At 41.9% G+C, this 22,029-nt stretch overlaps 2 protein-coding genes across 9 annotated transcripts in view; one reads left to right on the plus strand and one right to left on the minus strand.

The window, feature by feature from the left end:
- Positions 1-15,631, plus strand: part of srpk2 (SRSF protein kinase 2) — an 84,408-nt gene extending 68,777 nt beyond the window's left edge. For 2 of the 5 annotated variants that reach the window (XM_042223179.1, XM_042223181.1), the window contains 8 exons: positions 1,513-1,831; positions 3,062-3,985; positions 6,386-6,486; positions 7,315-7,422; positions 7,524-7,593; positions 8,877-8,969; positions 9,258-9,350; positions 13,151-15,480. In XM_042223179.1, the coding sequence (XP_042079113.1) occupies positions 1,513-1,831; positions 3,062-3,985; positions 6,386-6,486; positions 7,315-7,422; positions 7,524-7,593; positions 8,877-8,969; positions 9,258-9,350; positions 13,151-13,335 (1,893 nt within the window). In that variant the 3' untranslated portion in view covers positions 13,336-15,480. Of the gene's footprint in view, positions 1-1,512; positions 1,832-3,061; positions 3,986-6,385; positions 6,487-7,314; positions 7,423-7,523; positions 7,594-8,876; positions 8,970-9,257; positions 9,351-13,150 lie in introns of all 5 variants that reach the window. The other 3 variants (XM_042223180.1, XM_005927813.3, XM_005927815.3) reach the window with 3 other exon arrangements.
- Positions 15,632-15,752: 121 nt separating this feature from the next.
- On the minus strand, positions 15,753-21,811 carry adck2 (aarF domain containing kinase 2). Of its 4 annotated transcripts, XM_005927818.3 has the most exons (9): positions 21,603-21,810; positions 20,497-21,067; positions 20,198-20,344; positions 19,930-20,058; positions 19,754-19,849; positions 19,369-19,647; positions 18,954-19,085; positions 17,086-17,139; positions 15,753-16,985 (listed from the first exon to the last, which is right to left on the minus strand). In XM_005927818.3, exons 2-9 carry the CDS (start codon positions 20,986-20,988, stop codon positions 16,845-16,847), a joined length of 1,470 nt encoding a protein of 489 aa, XP_005927880.1. In that variant the 5' UTR covers positions 20,989-21,067; positions 21,603-21,810; the 3' UTR covers positions 15,753-16,844. The 4 variants fall into 4 exon arrangements, with proteins under 4 accessions (XP_005927880.1, XP_005927878.1, XP_042079117.1 ...); XM_005927816.3 differs by having other exon boundaries at positions 20,497-21,811; XM_042223183.1 differs by lacking the exon at positions 19,930-20,058 and having other exon boundaries at positions 20,497-21,811.
- Between the last annotated feature and the right edge of the window lie 218 nt (positions 21,812-22,029).

Genomic DNA, 22,029 nt, shown 5'->3' on the forward strand with positions numbered 1-22,029 from the left:
CTTGGGGGGGGGGGGTAGGGGGGGCGTGGCTCAGAAGTGGACTTGATTTAAGTAACTTAAAGTTTGGATTGGGATCTCGTCGGTTTTCCCGGGCTTAAGCCCAGTAAGCCACCCCCACGCTCCGCCCCTGATTTACTGGGCTGCCTTCACAGACATATGAACTTGAGTGACATCCCATTCTTAATCTATAGGCTTTAATATAATGTCGGGCCAACCTTTGCAGGTATAGCAGCTTCAACTCTTCTGGGCAGGTTTTCCACAAAGTCTTGGAGTGTGTTTATGGGAATTTTTGGCCATTCTTCCAGACGCACATCAGGTCAGGTCAGACACAGATGTTGGACGAGAAGGCCTGGATCATCTTTTCTGCTCTAATTCATTCCAAAGGTGTTCTGTTGGGTTGTGCTCAGCATTTCCACACCATCCGTGTATTCATGCGGCCATGTGGTAACAGGAAGGGGCCATCCCTAAACTGTTCCCACAAAGCTGGGAGCATGAAATTGTTTAAAATGTCTTGGTATGCTGAAGCATTAAGAGTTCCTTTCAGTGGAATTCAGGGACCGAGCCCAACTCCTGAAAAACACCCCCACACCATAATCCCCCCTCCACCAAACAATGCAGTCAGACAAGTACTGTTCCCCTGGCAACCACCAAACCCAGATTGCTGATCGCTAGATGGAGAAATGTGTTTCGTCACTGGAGAGAACCCATCTCCACTGTTCTAGAGTCCAGTGGCAGCGTGCTTTACACCACTGCATTCGGCACTTTGAATTGCATGGAAACCCCACAAAGCTCTCAGTGCTCTGTTCTCGAGCTAATCTGAAGGCCACATGAAGTTTGGAGGTCTATAGTTATTGACTCTGAGTTGCTGTTGTTCCCAATCATTTCCACTTTGCTATAATAACACTAACAGCCAACTGTGGAATATTTAGAAGTGAGGAAATTTCACGACTGGACTTGTTGCACAGGTGGTGTCCTATCATTCCCCGAGGTCCTGAGAGCGACCCAGCCTTTCACAAATGTTTGTAGAAGCAGTCTGCATGCCTAGCTGTTTGATTATATGGTGGCCATGGAAGTGATTGAAACACCTGAATTCAATCATTTGGAAAGGTGAGTGAATGCTTTTGGCAACATAGTGTATGTGTGACACACTCACCAGTCACACAGTCCTGATAAATGATTTAGATATTATAATTTAAGGCTAAACTAACATTGGAACAAATAAAAATAGAAATGTAAGTATATATAGCTAAACAGCAAAAATGTAACTGAAAGATGCAAAACTATTGTCTAAGCTGAGTGGAACTTTAAAGAGTTGAAGCTCAGAGGATATTAAAATTTGAAATGGAAAGCACAAAACTGCAGCTCTGATGCTCGGTTCAGTGAACATCTATAACATATAAATGAAAACACAACACTCAAAAGTATCAAAACCTTTTCTTATTTCTTTGTTTTCCCTTTTCACTGACTTTCTCTCCCTCTTTTGTGTTTTTCTTTTCTTTTTTCACCCTTCAGGTTGGAAAGATCTCCAAGAACAAGAAGAAGAAGCTGAAAAAGAAACAGAAGCGGCAAGCCGAGCTTCTGGAAAGGCGAATGCTGGAGATTGAAGCCCTGGAGAGGGAGGCAGAGAAGAGGGAAGAGAAGGCCAAAGAAGGAGGGGAGAAGGCGACGCTCGACCGCAACCTGCCTTCACCGCTGCAGCCGCCGCAACCGCCTCCGGGCCACAGCACGTCCCTGGGAGACAGCGACGATGACGACGACGATGAGGAGGACGGAGAGGACGAGGAGGAGGAGGAGGGAGGAGAGAGGCCCATCAGGCTGACTAATCATACATGTGAGTCATGACTGCAGGGTGACTGTGAAGATAAGCAATTTTACTACATTCAGACATTTGTGAATCAATCAGTAGTGCTTCAGCGTGTCAGATATGACTCAGGTGTTTTGATCATTTATAATTGTAATTGTTTGGAATAGAAAAATGCATAACGGCACTTTTCTCATTATAATTATCAAAAGTACATAAATACACCTGTTATTATCATGTTATATGCATTCTTATATCCCGCTCCTCCTTCAAAAAGGTTACCACGACTACGGTCCACCAGAAAAAAAACTCAAAAACCAGTTGGCGACATCTTCGGCTCATTTACATTCCCTGTCACGTCTGCTTAATGTTTGTTTGGTGGTTTCCTGTGATCCTGTAGGCTATTTATAGGCTGTGTAAATTAGTTTGCTACTTGCAGCGAATCTGCTGCATTGCCTCCTCACAGCCTGTTTTTCGGCGCTCTGAATCATCGCCAGCATTTCAGATTTCAGATGAACTTAATTTGCCACTTTGTCTCAATTTAGGTGAGACAAATTGGCAAATGAGTCTGATTATCAGGCGGGCTTGAATGTTGCAAAAAATAAAACACTGTTAATCGGAAGCCTGAAGACAAGCTGCAGAAAGTCGAACATATATTGTTCTCCGCGTCCGATAACTGTTCCTAATCTGTTAGTTATCTCTTATTTGGACTCCATTTAAGCTAAAGGAAATGTTTCCTGCAGCCCGGGGATGTAATACAACGTTCTGGTTGCATTTATTGTTTCCAATCAAATACACTGAGGGAAAAGTGAGCAATTAATTAAAAAAATGTATTCAGGTTGTGAATAGCTAGAAGGTGAGTTATCCCAGAGCAGATCTTGGCTTTGACAGATCTGCGTCACGTGTGAGTATTTGTATGGTTTTGGTTTTAGTCTGTCTGTGAATGAATAGGATGTGGATTGGCTCCAATCACTCAACCCACGCTAGTCCTGCTGTGTATGGAAGCCTCGGCTGATTCACGAGAGGGAAAAAAAAAGAAAGAAAGAAAAACGTCTTTCTCCGTCTCCCTCCTCCACCCTCTGTCTCTGCACCTTCTGCCTCTTTCATTCTTGTATTCTCGCTTTGCTACCTTCACTCCGATCTTTCTTCTCTTTTCATGCTCCTTTTCTCTCTGCCTACATCTTGTCTGATTCCACTTACTGTACATCTTCCTCCCGCCCACCAACTGTCTATAATGTTTTCCTTTTTTCTCCATGTTAGGTGCAGCACCTCCCCAGGAGCAGAGCGAGGCAACCCACATCACAGATGATGACCCTGATGAGGAGGCGGAGGAAGAAGAAGAGGAGCTTACGCCTGTCGCTGAAAAAGATGCCCCTATTCCCCCCGCCTCAGAGGAAGGCAGCGGAGATCCAACACAAGCAGAGGTTGAGCCAGAAGAGGCAGAGGAGGAAGAGGGATTAAAAGGGACAGAGAATGAGAATGAGGAGGAGGAAACAGAAGAGAAGGTAGCAGAAGAAGAAGAGGAGGAGGAGGAAGAGGAGGAAGAAGAAGAAGACGAAGAAGAAGAAGAGGAGGAGGAGGATAAAGAGTCAGAGGAGCCAAAGAGTGAGAGCAAAACAGAGCAGGAGGTGGTGGTGGTGGTGGAAGAAGAGGTTTCAAAGAAGCAAGAGGGGGAGGAGGAGGACGAAGAAGAAGAGGAGGAGGAGGAAGAGGAGGAGGAAGATGAGGATGATGACACGACTACTGACCTCCTCACAGATAACACCTCCCCCATCAAACCCCACATCAATAAAACCAATTCGGTCAAAACCAACGGCCATGTTTTGTTAGGCTCTGAGGGACTGAAACCAAACCCAGGCACGCCTCCGCCTCCTTCCCCCACCCCAGAGCCTCTTCTCTGCCCCCTGGTGGAGTCTGAGCTCAGCTACACAGACAGGGACAACTCTCTGAGCTCTGGTTATGAGATGTATAACGGCGAGCTTGGAGAGCCAGGACTCACCAATGGCTCCAGTGAGCGGCATCTAGGTACAATTCCCATTTTTCCCGACTTGCCTCTGGATCCCGAGCCAGGAAACACCATTTGTGTCGGTACGGCAGACATTGAAGCAGGACCTTCACCCAACAGCCCCACTGCAGACCGCAGTCGCACCGTGTCCTCCTCGAGCACGGGAGACACACCGAAAGGTAAGATAGGATTACAGCAATTTCAAAACTCAGACTTTAATACTGAGCATGTAAACGACGATGGCTGAAAAATAGTACTGATTTTAATGATAGTGGGTGTAGCAACCATCCGGTGCAGGTATAACATGAAAATTAATATGCCAGATGTGATCAAATTAAAAATGTCAGTAACTGTTTTGTGATGGAGTGATGGGCTAAAACACTGTGACCACCGCCCACTAATGCACTGTCCACTCCAATCTCTCTCACCCATTGACTCATGCACACCTCTGTCATGTGAAGCACTGAGACATTAGCTCGCATCACCCGCAAAAAAGAGACCAATGACGCTTGGAAATTGCCACAAAGCTTTACTCTTAGACTGCTCCAAATGCTTCGATAGGTGTGCGACCTGACAAAGACACTCGCTAAACATTATTAAAGTGGCTCTTGAGATAATTATGACCAGATGAGTTGGACTTTGTTGCTGATTAATGGTTTATCTCTATTTAAACCACTGATGGTCAGGGGTACTCCACAAGAACTGGAGTCAACATCTGGGAACAACAACAAAGTTGCTCTCAACTAAGCTGGATTGGTTTAGTTCATCAGACTCCCCAATAGCTCCAGCACAGAGAGACACCACCCAAGCAATCTCCTTACAACACAACCATCATATCAAACAACTGCCTAAGAGTTAATTTTAAAGTTTTAGCCGTTGTTGTGTAAGCACTGTGACAATTCACCACATCGGTGTACGTATTAACACAGCACTTCAACATAAGACAATTACTAAAGCACATCGACAGTAGCACTAATTCATTTTATTCATTTCTGCCTCAGTTTGAAACCCATAAAAAAGCCTTTTAATGTTTTTTTAAAATCTGATTTTACTGGTTATTCATGCTATTTGCTTTAGCAGTAAATTCATTTCCCCCATAGCCTGGTGCAAAACTGTTTATTTGAGTTAGTGTTCTTGCTTTGGGTAATAAAAAAGTCCTGACTGGTAAAATAACATTGTTTGTCTGAGCTGAAAGAATACATTTTTATTTCTTTTTTAATACAATATACCATTTACAATTTCTCCTGCTACCACCATTTTTCTTGTTCTACAGTCTTGTTATTCACCTCAACAGTGGTTAAAACATTTCAAGCCATCAATACATATGTTTTAGTTCTTGTGCCTCAGAGTTTCTACCATTATTTATTGTTAGGGAACATACAACAGGTAGTATAGTTCATAGAGTTGAAGAAAGGAACCTATATCCCTCTGCTATTGCAGAGGCCTGGGTTCAGCTATGCTCTGGGCATTTCCTACAGCTCTCTCCTCCAGCTTTCCTGTCTACTCTCAACTGTCCCATCACAATAAAAGCTCAAAAGGCCCCCAGAAACACTCAAACATTATTCAAGATCTCACTGAAGTGATTGTCTGAAGTCCTTGTTGTGATTCAGTATCACCAGTTGGCTCTAAACTTTTACTTTAATTACAGGATTTATCTCCAACTTCAAACAAGTCCAAGTCTGAGTAAACTTTGTGCAGTGCAGTGGTTCTAACTACACAACAAATTTAAACTCATTATTATGAACCGTTATCATAAGCTCTTATTGTAGTTGCTTTTGAAGTGTTACTGTTGTCCCATCTTGTTTTTTCATAAACTTTTTATTTTATCTTAGCATATTTGAAATATCACAGCATGATTTTTATATGTAAAATAAACATAATATAACATTCAAACTAAAAATATTATTAATAATAAAAAGTGGAATTTCAATCATTTATTGATCCATTAAAAATATTCCTTCTAAAAGTATATTTTAATATTTAACTTTGAAGCCTAGCAGTGTGTAAAAATAATATCCTGAAATATTAAAAAAAAAAACTGAGCCAATACTACGTGTCAGTTAGTTTCATCTGCATTAATCTGATTGCCTTCATATAGTATTGACACGATTTTGTTTTGCTGGACTTCCTCTCAACATTAAATATAAATTTTAATTAAAAATTGAGACCGGCATCTTATGTACTTTTATAGATCGCCCTAACATGAATAACCACTGCTGTGTTTCGAGTTTAACTTCTATTATGTTATTACTATGTAGTATAATATCGTTTCTCATTATTACATTTTAGTGTCCAAATACATTTAGGGTTTTATTTTTTGACCTAACATCCATCTACAGCCTTCTTTTTAGTATCAGTAAATGAATTAAGGTGCCAAATTTCTCATCACATTACTTCTTTACATGGCTTTGTGATACTGTCAGTGGATGCTCATGTAACTTGATGACTGGCGTGATTTCCAGAGAAAAACCTGAAATGATCCTTGTTTTAAATGCACGCCTATTCGAACATTACCATGTATAAACGCTGTCTCTTACTGTATGTTTAATCCTGCGCTGTCCCGTTATGTCCCCTGACAGTCAGAGCCAGAGCTGCAGATCTTCTGATCAACCCTCTAGATCCGCGCAACGCAGACTCTATTCGAGTCAAAATTGCTGATCTTGGAAATGCATGCTGGGTGGTAAGAAAGCAGCTGGAGTTTGATATTATTTCATTTTGACTATTTTTAAATAGTGAAAGGTGAAGCCTTTTATGTTCTGTTGAAGACAAACAGAATAATGAGTTGTACAGAGGCTGTAACCAGAGGTGACCACAGGTGCATTATGCTGTAGTTTTTAAAGACATAATAGCTCACTTTCATACTCAGAGAGGCCTGAGAGTTTCTGGAGGTGCGTTCTGTGTACCCTGTATAAATGATTGTTATTCACTGTAAGAATTCATATTTGAAACCTGTGTAGGCGGGCAAGTCGCCACAGGTTGCACAGGTCCAGATATTTTAATGAGGTTTAGAGAGGAAAACAAGAAGCAGCATAACATCAAACTCCGAGTTTCCTTCAGTGGTCCAATTACAGCTCTGCTTTCAGCAGGCTTTTTTTTTTGTGTGCAGCAGCCATTATTAGAGACCGGCTGTTGAAACGAATGTACTGGCAGGAGGCGCGTTCCAGCAGCTAACGCCGCTAGAACCCATCGTTCAGATGCGCTAATCTGATCCCAAATCCTGCGCACAACAATTACACACAGTCTCACAAAACAACAGATGAAAGTGTAAATAAAAGCATCCCACACATGTCTAGATCGAGCCTGTAACACACACTGAGCCAGCTGCACTCGGCAAGGCAGGACTGCACGGAGAATTTAACAGGGTTTGGTTTCCAAAGATGAAACACAAGTGGACCCTGATCAGACGAAAACATATCAAGATGTAAGACGGGGACTATGTTTTATTGATAGATCCTAATTAAATTTTTTAGTAACAAATATCCTTCCTCTCCTCTTATTTCGCGGACAGCATAAGCACTTTACAGAGGACATCCAGACGAGGCAGTACCGCTCCATCGAAGTCCTAATAGGAGCGGGTTACAGCACTCCTGCTGACATCTGGAGCACCGCCTGCATGGTGAGGAGAACACACATGAATAACATTATTACATACATATATGCAGCTGTACTAGTTTGCAATCATTCGTTGAGAGGCGTACTCAGTATGTCCTCCTGTAGGCATTTGAGCTGGCCACTGGAGATTACCTGTTTGAGCCTCACTCTGGAGAAGACTACTCCCGCGATGAGGGTGAGTATTTAAATCTTTATGGCACAAACTGTTTTATTTCCAAATATAGGAGCAGCAGCTTCCACTGGAGAATTAATGCTGAATATTTTTAATCTTAAAACTTTAAACTGAATGTTGGAGATGTTCGGTGCAAAGTGTTTAAACTGTTTGATATTACTGCGTAAATAATTAGCTTCACAGTTTTTCTCCACTATTTGATCAACTTTATATAGAAATGTAAAACAGATTTTAAAATAGAACTGAAATCATAAAAGGACGAATAGAATAAATAATTGAAAAAGACTTGAAAAATATGCTTTTGTTTATCCCTATGCAATAATGTTGGGGCTTTTGTGTCTTATCGGATAATGGAGAAAAGCTGTAATTTAAAAAAGGTAGTTTGTATTGTTAGCGCTTAAAAAAAAATAGCCAAAATCAGTTTAGTTTAAAGTTTAGTCAACCCCTCTCCCCACATCCTTCTATCCACTTTAAATTCTGTCCCTTGAATCTGCTGCTGTGCCTCCACACATCCACACCAAGCCCACACTTCAAACCTTAGCCCAACATTAGCCAAGTGTCCTGTGAGATTACGTGTATCTGTTTTCTGGTCTTTCTCCATCCTTTGCATGTGGACTCCAGTCATTAATCATACTAATTCTTCTAAATGTTATGTCTCGCGAAAACATGTCACATTACCAAACTGTGCAGCTTCACCCCCACATTTCTCTTTATCACTTCCCCTCATCTGGTCTTTGATCTGTCTCAGCTCATTGTGCTGTGTTTTCAGGGGGGGGGGGGGCTTTTTCCCCTCAGAGCATGTGACACACAGTTGGCTCCCTGCTTCCTGTTCTGCACAGGCAATAAGCCAGTGTCAGTTTTATTCTGGCATGCTTATTTACAGAGGGTCACCTTTGATCTCCCGCTACTGAGGCCAGATTGAAAATCCAGTTCGTTCAGATCTGAATCTAAATACATGTCACTTTATTCATTTCATTTCCTCACCTGTGGAGGCACAGCTCACTAACACACGCTGTTTCCTTTACTGTCTGACTCTTTTTCCCCCCCCCATCTTTTTATACCTCACACTTCCTTTTTTTTTCAATGTTTTGTACCTGTAATTGTCCCTCTTTTGTATTTACAATGTTCTTACACTGTGTTTCATCCTTCTTTCGATTAATTCTACCGTCTTTGGCTTTACTCTTTTTCTATTTCTATTTCTTTGTCAACATTTCCTGCCCCCTTCCTCTTCTTTTTCTTTTTCTCTCTCCCTTCTCCCTCCTCCGACCTGCCTCTCTCCTCCATAGACCACATAGCCCACATCATAGAGCTGCTGGGCTGTATTCCGAGGCACTTTGCGCTCTCCGGAAAATATTCCCGGGAGTTCTTCAACAGAAGAGGTAGCGCTGGCCAGAGAGCTGGTGGGACTGGGACACACGGATGTCTGAGAAGGACAGAAATTATGCACTGGCAGACCGTTGTAAAATCAGATTTGAAAGTATGATTAAAACATCGAGAACAAGCTTCTCACTGCATTACCAATCGGTCTCTAAGCGCGTCTGCGGTGTACCCTAAGGCATCAGTGTGTGTCGGTACCATTCAGCCAGTGTATGTGCGTGTTGATGTGTGTGCATGCCGTAATGCTGAACCGTGCTTGTTCCCTCTGTGACGTATGTGGTGGTGGGCAGACCACATCGCTCTGATCATGGAGCTCCTTGGGAAGGTCCCACGCAAAGTGGTCGCTGCTGGGAAGTACAGCCGAGAGTTTTTCACCAAGAAAGGTAAACGACTCCGTGGTTGATGACTGGTTAAGGGTAGTGTGAGCCAAAGGGACAGCGGTAGTGTGTCAGGAGCTGAGCTGTTATAGTTAGCTAAACCAACAGATGTGAAAAAAGTAACAACTAAAAGAAAACTAAAATGATTATCTTTTTTTTAAATAACTAAACTAAAACAGAGTTAAACAGGAAATGACCTTACCTTTAGTCTCTGTCAGTGTGGTCAAATTTGTCAACCCAGCAAACATCAGGAGGCATTGATTTGTCTGTTTATTAAAACTGACACATCTGTATGGCATTAAATGTTGTGCTGCCTGTTCTGAACTTCATAAATGCCGACTCAGCAAATACTCCAAATAAATAAAACTATTCATTTAAAACTGAAATGAGCAAACCCGAACCCTCGAAACAAGCAAAAGTAAAATGAATTGACAATAAAACATCAAAATGAAGTGATTTTCAAAGCAGATAAGATAAACAAATGTGTGCAATAAATATATTTTAAACACTGCCGGATTCTATTAAGTTTCCATAACTTAATAACAAAATAAAAAGGATTTTAAAAGCACTTCTAGAAAACTCCACATGTGCATTTAATAGGAAAAATATCTGTTTTTTAATGATTCTTAAATGATTTTTAAGAATCATTTCTGATCTCTGCTAGTCAGTAAAATTCATACAGAAGGTGATCACTGTCAAGGAGATCGGGTGTTGAATATTTACATTAACTAAATATCTGTAAATTATAAGTTATTATTAACCAGACTGATAAATGTAAGCTTGCTATAATTACCTCTGATTTAAAATCTATGTCACACTTTGATATTTCACATCTAACTTTCATTCAGTTTTTTCCCCATGGCACAGACAACACAGTGACATATTTTTATTATATATCCTGACCAACAAATAAGTTTTATATCCTTTGTAAATTCCAAAAGAAACAGTTAAATGTGTTTAATCAGTGCCTCCTATATATCAAAGTTAGGATTAATAGTTTACAGGTTTATGACCAGGTAAAGCCAGTTAAACTAGTAGCAATGACAGTGTATAAGGCTTCTCTCTAGTATGTCATGCACCTCTCTGACCCTACTCACCTGTGAGCATGGTAAGTTCATGGACCTGTGATTGATACAGCTGATAACCCTTGCAATCTCTCACTCATTCTCGTTTTCCGTTCTGCTCATATATTCTTCTTAATGTGTCATGAGACCTGAATATTTCTCCTTTGATCCTGTCTCTATCTGAGGTCTGAGCCTGCACTTGATGTCTCAGTGTTCTCTCTTTTATCTCCGGGTGCTCTGTTAATCGGGTCTGACTTCCTCGCACCGACTCTCTCGCGTCTGCCGAGACGCTTTCGACTGCATGTTGCAGTCAGACGGCCTTGCCAGCTTGTTTACTTCATGTGCACTGATATATTGATTGGAGGCAAAAACACCTGGAAAAACTATACTCTGCATAGGAAAGAATAACAGCTGTAAGGGTTTATCCTGCTAACAAAAACCACATTTCCTAATGAATGTTTGCACAAAGCTGGAGAATTCTTAACAGTTTCCATTCTCCCATCTTGCAGAGGAAAAAGAGGTTACCATGGCAGCCGTGGTTTGAACCGGACCTTCGGTCTCGATCGCTCCGATCATTAATCATTCGCTCACACTTGCTTGCTTCCCTGTCAGACTTGTGTTTTCCTCCTCTCCTGAATAATAGACACCATCCTTTTCTTTTCTCTTCTGTTTCTGTTACCTCACCAGGTCTTTAGCTATTTCTGTCCCTCTTGTACCCTCTGTTATTGTGTATTTTTCTGCCAAGACTCTGCAGGTTTTCACTCCATTGGTACAGCACCTCACTGATTAGCAAACCTTCAAACACACAGAGAGGCAAAGTAATTAGTGAAATCAGCTACTGTTTGGCTGAAGCCTGCATAATCACAGCCTAATGTGGCATCTGATTATATGACCGGTACACCAAAATACCCAGAAAAGAAAAAAATATAGATTTGCCTCCAGCAGTATTTTTACATTTTAAAAAAGATTCAGCAGCAACCTCTTCAACTGTTAGATTAACGTTTGCTGTATTGATACCTGCAGCATGCACGGTAATGATGTTAAAGCCTTTTTACACATGAACTCTTAATAATGTTGGTGGGAACATTGTTCACAGCTGCTTTTCTCACATGTAGCAGGAGAAATTTGGCTTGACTGTAGTCACTTCACCGCGACACCTTCTCGCTCACTATGATTGCACCATAGATTTACCCGCGTTTTTCTCATATGGCTTCAATCAGACTGCACACACACTCTTTGTACTAGGGAGCTCTCAGGTTAAAGACCATGCAATGTCTGATCTGACAGCATCAGCCGCTGGGTGATGTATGGAAAAGTTCAGGGCTCTGGTAAAAGTCTGAAAACTGATCAAGTCTTGTTCTGAGGTGATAAGCCTGTTTTTACAATAACACTAACACTAAATAAGGACTGGTTGTCTAATGACATGGCAGTGATTAAAGTGTTGTCAGTTTCCTGTTAATGATGCTTGAATCATGACAATGCACGAGAAGCTTCTTTTTAGTAATTGAAAAAATGGTGAGCAGGTTTCTGCACCATTTTAAATATCAAATTGAATGCTTTTCAAGGCATAAAGAAAATTATGTATAACTAGTCACTTCTAGTCGGGTACACAGCTATTCAGTAATCCCTACAGCAAGTGGATATTTGGAGATCACAATATATCGACAGGGACCAATATATTGGCTAATACTGGCTATTTGATCATATCTTGGTAACAACATTTATAATGTTCAATCCATGAATATTTAAAAAGTAGAGTAGAGATGAAAGAAACACCCTTCAGACATGTTATGAGTGCTAATATTGCATAATTTGTCCACAAGAGGCCACTCCTGGAACTTCCCTGTTAGCCTTACACATAAACAACCAGCTGCTTGGAGCAGAGGTAGAGTGTAAACAAGTAATCCACAAAAAATGTTATTTTTAAATTGCATTGCAATAGTTTCTTAGTGAGCACTCACAAATAACTACACAGATAGCGTTAGGTTTAAAATAAAAACCACAAAGCATGCTTTTCACTTTAACTTAATGAAGTTTTTTCCGACTGCCATGTTTCCTACTAATGTGTCAAGTTTAATCACACATGGTGTATAACAGTTTTATTTGTTTAAAGCAATTTCACAACAACAGTAATCGCTGATTATTCCTTATGAGCAAGACTTTGGAACACTGTCGACTTTTTCTGCTGCATTTTCTTTAAATAATTCTGAACAGAAATTAAACTGTTTTTGTAACGAGATGTTGCTGCTGAATTATCAGGATTTCACTGATGTGGGCACCATTGTTTTTTTCTAACTCCACTGTTCTGGAGAAAAGGCAGAAATCTCAGAGGCCAAAGCTAAAGCTGTACTATCTGCATGTCTGGGTGCTTCTAGAGTTAAAGGATACGGCTGGTGGTGTTTTGTATTTTTCCTCGTGATCAGCAAATCCCAGAAAAAAGCCAAAAACAACTATGCCGCAGTCACATCTCTTAGTTTTAGCAGATTAACACACAGTTTGTGCTCTGCCAAGTACCGAAACAAAACGATGGTGAAAATAAGCAGGATTTGGCTACAGATTCCAGATCTTGCTTATTTTCATGTTTTTTCTGGTATTTGTGGAAAGCAAGTCAACATTATATACCACCAGTCTTTTTCCTTTACTCAAGAAATCCTTTTTTTTAATTTGTTGGGACCAACATTTTTCAAACGTTCCAGTTCATCCTACCATGCCAGTGACTCTGCTGTGTGTGGCCTTCTGCAGGTGAACTGCGGCACATCACCAAGCTGAAGCCGTGGTCCCTGTTTGACGTGCTGGTGGAGAAGTACGGCTGGTCACACGAAGACGCCGGTCAGTTCACTCACTTCCTTCTGCCCATGCTGGAGATGGTGCCTGAGAAGAGGGCCTCGGCCGGCGAATGCCTCAATCACCCGTGGCTCAACTCCTAGCCACAAACACTGAGCAACGCCCTCCTCCTCTTCCCCGCTGCCCACCCTACAGTTAGCCCAAACACCACCCCCACCCTGGTGGCAGCCTTTGGAACCCCGATGTGGAAAGAAGCTGGCAACAGATGAGAAGGACCTCCTTAATGCATTATCTCACATATCCATTTCATGCTTACCTGAAAATGCTTAACCTCCCACATTTCTTTTCCCAAAAGGAATGTAAAGACGAACTTGTGGAGATAAAATGACAAAAACAATCAGACTGTTGGAGGATGAATGCTGCCCACTTTGGAAAAGGGAGAAGTTGGGCTCTGCCTGAAAGAAATGTGCTTTCTTCTCTTTTTCTGCCGTCAGGATGCCGGTCAGTCTCTTACATCTGTCTGTCTCTTCCTAATTATAATTTTTAAAAAATCTGTCTCGGGCGATGGACAGCTGCTGATCTTCTCAGTATTTTGAAAGAAAAGTCAACAAGTAGCCTTGATGTATTGCTGATGGCCCACAGCTCCATCTGCCATGACCTTTACACAGCCAGGGCCTCAAACTCAGATGAGTGTGTGTGTGTGTGTGTGTGTGTGTGTGTGTGTGTGTGTGTGTGTGTGTGTGTGTGTGTGTGCGCGTCTTATTGAGCATGTGTGAAAATGAGCGTACGTGCCTGCGCTTAAGATCTGCCTACACAGACCCTCGTCTTTTTTCCCCAATCTAACTTCCTTTCCTAACCATGGAAGAAGTTCCCATATCAGACTCCGAGTTTACACCCTAATTTCTTCCAGGAATCCCAAAACACCCATGTGACCTGTTTGTTTCCCCACATTGCCTCTCTCCCCTTCCTAAATGAGCGTCATGATCCTGCCCGGGGACTGCTGCAGAAAGCTGGAGGGCAGCCAGTCCTCCAGGGGGCAGCACACTGAAAAGGAGGACAGAAACAGTGTGGGCTGTGCAAAAATACAATCAGTTCAACAAAGAGGAGAACTGCTTGGTCTTTAGAGACTCTTTTTAACAATGCATGGAGAAGACTGAAGGAGCAGCATGAAGGATTATGAGAAACAAATGATGGATGCTTTGTTTCCTGTTTCATCACACCTCTTGGACATTCTGTTAGAAAGATTTACATTAGGTTAGGATATTTGGTGCCCCCATCCCTCCGCCCCCAAAATGAAGGTGGCTACTTTACAGTCCCCTTCTCCACCAGCTTTTGACATTCCTAAATCTTGATCCATCATTCCTTGACTTTTATTCCCGAGAACACTTCTGTTAATTCCTACTGTGGCACGTTTACCAGAACTTATTGGTACTATTCTCCCCTTTTTTGCCCTTATAAAGAAGCCCTTTCTTCCCTGAGCTTCTCCAGAAATGGGATGGTCACACGGAGGTTGCACTTGTCTTTGTAGATGTCCTTCAGGGATTTGAAACCTTTGTATATAGAACTGAGATTTGGCAACACAGATAAGCGACCGTGGACAACATTTCAACACGCAAGCATCATTCCAAAAAAACAGAAGAAGAAAGAAAATACAGAGGTGGTTGTTGGCAGAACTTGACTTCCTCTGATATAGTGTTTTTTTGTTTTTGTTTGTTTTTGGGTGGGCTGCCACAGCTCAACCCTGCAGGAATGTTCAGACTAAACTGCGCCACCTGGTGGCTGGACGAGAGTACTGCATTGCCACACTGCTGCTGCTCTCAGTGCCAACACTCCAAGACGTTCCACTGTATCTCTCTACTTAATCCGTAATGCTCTGTCAAACACACAGACAACCACAAACTCGCATCATCACAATTAGTCCAGTTGCCTATTTTTTCGCAATAAATGAAAACAAAAGATGAGTATAAGTAAATGGTGAGATATTTTTAAAAACTATTTAATTCATTTAAAAAAACGGAAAAAAATAAAACTTTTCTCTGGTTGTCGTGACCGTGAACAGAATCTCGTCTTATACTGAGGTGATTGTGTTTGTCTGTTAGAGATGTTTTTATTTCTTCTTTCATTGCAATTATTAATGATGATGATGATGATTATTATTAAGAGGTTTTGTTTTGTTTTTTTACACTTTGCACCTCTCCCCTCCCTCCCTACTTGAATAGTGCTGCTTTGTCCAGGCCCGTGATGGGGAAAAAAATTCAACAGTTTTGCAATAAAGGATTTTGTGATGAGGTTCTTTTTATTATTTTATTTGGTTTCTTTTTCACCAAAACCTCCTGAACTCACTCTCAGCCATGCTGACTGTTCTTCCTGATGATATTGACAGAATCGCGTCTTGTCTGTTTTTCATTGACAGATTTAATAAAATTGTAAATTAATGGATCCTGTGCCCTTGATGCAGTGAATTTTCTGCTTTGAAGTTGCACTTGGCAGCAGTCGACCTAAACATGTCCGGTGAACTTATGATCGCAAACTAAAGGCATCGAATGAATAGAAAACAAAGTCACTACAGATTCTCTTTTTATTGACATGAATAACTCACATTCAATCTAATAATTTCAAAAATACACTATATTGCCAAAAGGATTCACTCACCCATCCAAATCATTAGGTGTTCCAAGCACTTCCACTGTCACAGGTCTATAAAGTAATTTCCCCACTCCTAAGTATTTCACAGCAAGCTGTTAGTGGTATTATATTGTGTAATAAGATCATGGGATGCTGAGGTACATAGTGTGCAGAGGTCACCAACTTGCTGCACAGTCAGTCGCTACAGAAATTAGCTCAAGAACAGTGCATAGAGAGCTTCTTGCACAAATGTGCTTCTGGAAATGGTCAAAAATTCCCACAAACACACTTCTAAACCTTATGGAAAGCCTTCCAAGAAGACTTTAAGCTGTTATAGCGACAAAGGGTGAGCCCACATATTAAACAATATGAAAGTTCAATATGCACGTGAAGGCAGATGAGTCAAAACTTTCTGCAATATAGTGTATGCTACAATACCCAGGTCAGTTTTGTGTGTTACAATTAGTCAACACATTGTCAACCTAGTGTATAAGAATGTGATACAGTACATTGTGATTCACACTGAAGCAAACATGGTCCACTCAATTACATTTTTAGGATTCAATAAAGGATGGAGTGATAATAGATGTCCTGAGATCAATATTAGTCATTAAACATTAAAATGTGCTTTAAAATATCAACATGTGATTTTAGCAGTATTTTGTTTTAGATCGTAAATCCCAACAAATGCCCTCTGGTGCCACTTCCCCCCTCCGACTCAGCCAACAGCCTGCAATAAACTTCAAGGGGTGTAGTGGATATTTTAGCCAAACAGATAACACATTTCCTAATAGGAGTGATAAAAGTGGGAATACCCACAAATTTGACCATGTAATGAGGTATATTTTGGTATCACCACTATGGAAATGTGGAGGAGACGTGTATGCCACACAGGAATATCTTGCATTGTAAGCCTAAAGACAAACGTCATGGTATTATTAGGATGTACACATGAACTGTAGATCCACTAAAGGCATACTACGCTTGTGTGTACATTTATTATACAGCTGCTTCCTTTGTGTGTGCATCACAGCAGCGAGGCACAGTTCTTCAACAGCAGGGGTTTGGCTAAATCCAGAATGTCCAAGTTGGGATCGAGAGACCTTCCCAGGCCTTCCAGCACCATGATAGCGAAAATTATTGAGGAAAAGTTGCTCTCCAGCTTGACCTGGAAACACGGTGACAAGCGAAATACATATTTGACAGATAAATAAGATTCTGTTAAGATAATTTTTTTTTTAAAGTATAAAAACCTGGTGATGTTATACCTTGTGTTTGATGAGTAGGCCAAAGACTCTGGAAAGTAAGTCGGCTACTTGGACCTGCAAGCAAAGAAAACAAACCCCAGCAAAGAACTATGTAACCACTATTAAAAATCACTGATTATGTAGTGAAGCCTGTCCATAGTGTTAACATTTGTGTTAACTTTCCTCATATCTCCAAAAGTTGATTCTGTTCATCTGGACGTAGCGTTTTGTGGGAGAAACGTTTCGTCATCATCCAAGTGACTTCTTCAGTCTCAGCTGACTGCAGGTTTCCCCAATCTTATAAACAGTACATTTGCATAATGACTGAAACCAGCCCACTGAAGGAACAATGGGCTGGGAGGGCACCTTCATCATAATTATGCAAATTCTCATGACCATTGATCAACAACCACTGACCAAAACCCACTGATCAATGGCCATGAGTACCAGTCACAGAGATGGGGAATGGCTGCAATCACAGCATTGTAAGATGGCAAAAGATGTACCCTTAGGCCCCCTCCTCGATTCAGAGATGGTCTTTCCCTTTTCATGTAAATGGCCTCCTTGACTCCGCGCTCAAACCAGCATTCCTCCCTGTCCTGTACATCCTCATCCTTGAAAGAGTGTCCACTGGCCTGTAGGTGTAAATAGACTGCATAGCCCTGGCCTAACGAGGTAGCTCTTCTGTGTTGTGCCATCCGCTTCGCCAGAGGTTGTTTGGTTTCCCCGATGTATAAATCCTGGCAATCCTCCTGGCACTTAACAGCGTACACTATGTTACTCTGTGTCAGGGGACCCGATCCTCGGGATGGACCAAGTTTTGGCGCAGCGCGTTTTGGGGTTTAAAAGGTTTTCGCTTGGGCAGCGGTTTTCCTTCTCTCCTGGATCGACTGGAGCTTTCTTTAGTTGCCTTTCCAGCTTTGACAAAAGTCCAGCTGGGATAACCACATTTACTCAGGGCCTTCTTGATGTGCTGTTCTTCTGCCTCCCTGGCCGCTGTGTCAGTGGGGATGGTGTTCGCTCTGTGTTGTAGCGTCCTAATGACACCCAGTTTGTGCTCCAGTGGATGATGAGAGTCAAACCTTAAATACTGATCCGTATGTGTAGGTTTACGGTACACGTCAGCTTTTAGATGTCCCCCATTACTGACGGAAACCTCACAGTCTAAGAAGGCTAACCTGCCACAGGAATTAGGATCCCAACGAGGATTAAGGAACTGACCTCCCAGCCCATTGTTCCTTCAGTGGGCTGGTTTCAGTCATTATGCAAATGTACTGTTTATAAGATTGGGGAAACCTGCAGTCAGCTGAGACTGAAGAAGCCACTTGGATGATGACGAAACGTTTCTCCCACAAAACGCTACGTCCAGATGAACAGAATCAACTTTTGGAGATTTACTTTCCTGGATGATTGAGAATGCATCAAGAAACTTTCCTCATAGTTTACGTAACTTCCACATACAAATACGACAAAGACATTGACTCCACACACAAAAACGAAAACCAATAACTGATTTGAGTTTGGATTGGCCAAATTCACAACAGCTTTGGTTTTGGATTTTTATGATCAGGCCTCTCGTACAGTTTATTGCTTCACTAGAAGGTTTTTAGATAAGAATAGTTTTGCATGAATTTATGTTGAGGCCAATTTATTTTATCTACACATTTTCATTTTTCAGAAAGCTGTAGTGAAGAGGAAAACGATTAAAAATTCTAAAAGCAAACAATACAGATACAAAATAGACATGTATCAAGTTGCTGGAATCACAAAAGGAGAGCTAAATTTAAAAATAAAAGTATTCTATAATATTATAATGTCTTCTACTGTATTACATTAACCACCATCATCATCCTGGTCATAACACACACAATGCAAATGTTGGTTCATACCTTTCCCAGTGAGAGGGTGTTGCTGCTGAGGGCATGATCCACCAGCTCAGCCATCTCCTTTTTAAACAGCGCAGCATCCTTGCACTCATTAGCTCGGGCATGATTCAGAATCAACTCTGCCACACGCTCACCCTGGGACAAAAAAAAAAAAAAAGCCACACAAGAAATTCTGTGACTGTTTCATGGGTGGTGGTGTACAAATGACCAAAGCTGTGTCACTGTTCAAACACTTATCGTCATTGCAGATTAGTTAAAGACTGTTCTCATTCACATTTAGGCAGCTTATACATTGATGTTCTTCACAGTTTCATTCAGACACCCCCACAACACTTAGTCTTAAGTGCTGTAGGCACTTTACATAAAATGGCACAAAGTACATCTTAAAGCTATAAAATTTTCCTGCATCGGTTCCTACCTGACGCAGCACCACAGCTGTGAAGACAGCCTTAAAGTTGGCAAGGTCACGGTCACTGAGCTGGGCTACAATGCCAGCATCCAACAAGACCAGCTGGATAGGACACGGCGGTGGCCTGACACTGACCACCACCGTGTCCAACAAATCAGTGAGCGTGGTTTTCCCATGGTGCTCCCCTGAAATACCAGTACCGTCTCCCGATCCAGCGAGAGGACCCTGACACTGGACAAGTATGTTGCCTGGATGAAGATCCCCATGGACGAAGTTATCCAAAAAAACCTGGAATAAAGAAGTTTACATTGTCACATGATAGCATTCTGCACACATCCTTAAGTATATAAAACATTTATCGTTTACACCAATTGCCTTGGGTTGTGGATCTTACCATTTTCAGCAGCGTGTCTACTCCCATCTTGGCTATCCTCTGCTTCACTTCCTTGGGTACCTCGGAGCTCAAGTAGTTTGAAATGGGTTCACTCTCCTGAAAAAGAGGCTGAATATTAACTGAACTATGCTGTCATCAGTTAATGACCTCAATTACTTGCAGATCATTATACTCACTTCAAAGGTTTCCACTAAGATGCTTCTGGTGACAAATGGTCGCAAAGGAGTAGGGAACTTTACATAATCAAAATCACGGAAATTCGTCTGGAAACGCTCTATGTTTCTGGCTTCAAAACGGAGATCAATCTAAAACGCATGGAAATCGCACCTAACTGTGACCTGTCTTAGTACACAGAATGCTAAAGCTCTATTTAAAAGTCATGTGCAAAGTCAAAAAAACGCTTGTGCCAGGTTAAATGTAGGAGTCTGAATATTTTTACATCACCTGTTTGGTCATGAGCTTCTCAAACTCCTCCACTATCTCACAAATACTGAGCCATTTGAGTCCAGGCAGGCAGTGCAGAAGCCAACTACCTGCTTTCATGAGCAACAGGTCTATCTCCACTTGTCTCCTCACTCCTGGATGGACCACCTACAATGAATCGGATACAATTTATACACACCCAACATAACGTGCAAGAAAAAGAAGAAAAAAAAAATAATCATACAGCATGTTCTCCTTTATTTACACTCCATGACTGTGATGTGAATCTGTAGGAGAGGAAACAATTTTGCAAGACTGACCTTGATTGCCACAGGTATCAGGCGCTCCTCCTGCTGACCATCTAGAAGACTTTTGTCCTCACTGCTCTCTTCCTCCCCACTCCCCCTCCAGAGCTGCCTCAGAGATCTTGCCATGCCCCCTAAACCAGGGATCTCCCAGGCTTCCAACAAATCGTCTTTTTCCATCTCCTCTACTATTGATTGGAAAGCTGGGTCCTCCACTTGGTCCACCCTGGCCCAGCCTCGGTATACCTGTGCAATGCATCCTGATCCCACCGGTTCTTTACTCCGAAACACCAAAACCCTTCTCCAGCCCTCCCCAAAAGCCCGCCGGAGGCACTGCTTGGTATGAGCCCAGGAGTGAGGGCGTACCTTGACGTGGAGCCTGGAGAAACGGTTGCAGAAATCTTGAGAGAAGATGTCTCGTCTAGTACTAGCCCACTGCCCCAGCTTGATGAAAGTAGGACCAGAGGTCTCAGTCACCCACAGCAAAGCATCGAGCCAATGAGGCATCCAGCGGGTAAACACCAGAACCAAGGGGTAAAGGAGAAGAAGGGGGACAAATTTGAAGAGCAGGACCAACGCCCGGAAGCTGAGGCGAAGAAAAAATATAAGTCTGTACACTTGAATTTTAGCCAAAGACTTTTTTTCCGAAGCCTGGGGTTGAACAAGAACTTCCTGGCATCTGACTGCACTTAAAGAACCGTTGACTGCACCCCAACATAGCAGTGTAATCTTGGGTATGCGGGTTAAAATCTGCCCCCTTCTAACAAAACCGGATCTGGTGTTCTGAATGAGTCCAAGTCTTGCAAAGGAGCCTGCTCTCTGCAAAGTGCACCTCAAGCTGAGGAGGGCTCCTCTTGCTCCAAGGGCTATCGTGATCATAATGTCACACAGCTGCTAGCTCAGTCCAGCAGCTGAACGGATCCACATGTGCTAGTTTTGTATTGCGAAACACCTTTTAGGAGTCATCTGTAAAATATAATCTTTGCTCTCTTGGTAAACACTGCAGGTTTTACCCAGAGGATTACACTTTAAAGTAAAGATGCAAACTAGATTGGCGCTACAATAGGCTACAAGCATACTTAGCTATTTTTCTACAATTTGGTAGCAATATTTGAACTTACGGTACTCGGTAGTTACTGCAGTTTCTTGACAGACGAGAAGAAACTCGATGACTCTTTTTACTTATGTGGACAAACCGGACATTTAATGCTTCAGCTGGCGTTGCTGTGCCAGCTAATTAAATGTGGATTTCCTCGTTTCCATTGATAACACAACATCTATGGAAACATTGCACTGACAGAGTACGTCCGGATATGACGCTATAGCAACAAGGTCACGTGGTTTTATCTTAAAGGTGCAGTGACAATCACGAAAAAAACTTTCAGCGTTTCAAAACAAAAATTAAAACACGTTTAGTTTCTCGTGTCTACACTTCTTATCCCACACATTGTGGGTCTGTCTCGTGTCACGCTTCTGTATTTAAGAAATTATAATTTTTCTCAACTTAACTTGCAGAAGCAATGGCTCAAATTAACCTCCGTATTGCGC

This window comes from Haplochromis burtoni, unplaced genomic scaffold, assembly GCF_018398535.1.
Source record: "Haplochromis burtoni strain Fernald_Lab_line unplaced genomic scaffold, NCSU_Asbu1 Contig_104, whole genome shotgun sequence".
Taxonomy (NCBI): domain Eukaryota; kingdom Metazoa; phylum Chordata; class Actinopteri; order Cichliformes; family Cichlidae; genus Haplochromis; species Haplochromis burtoni.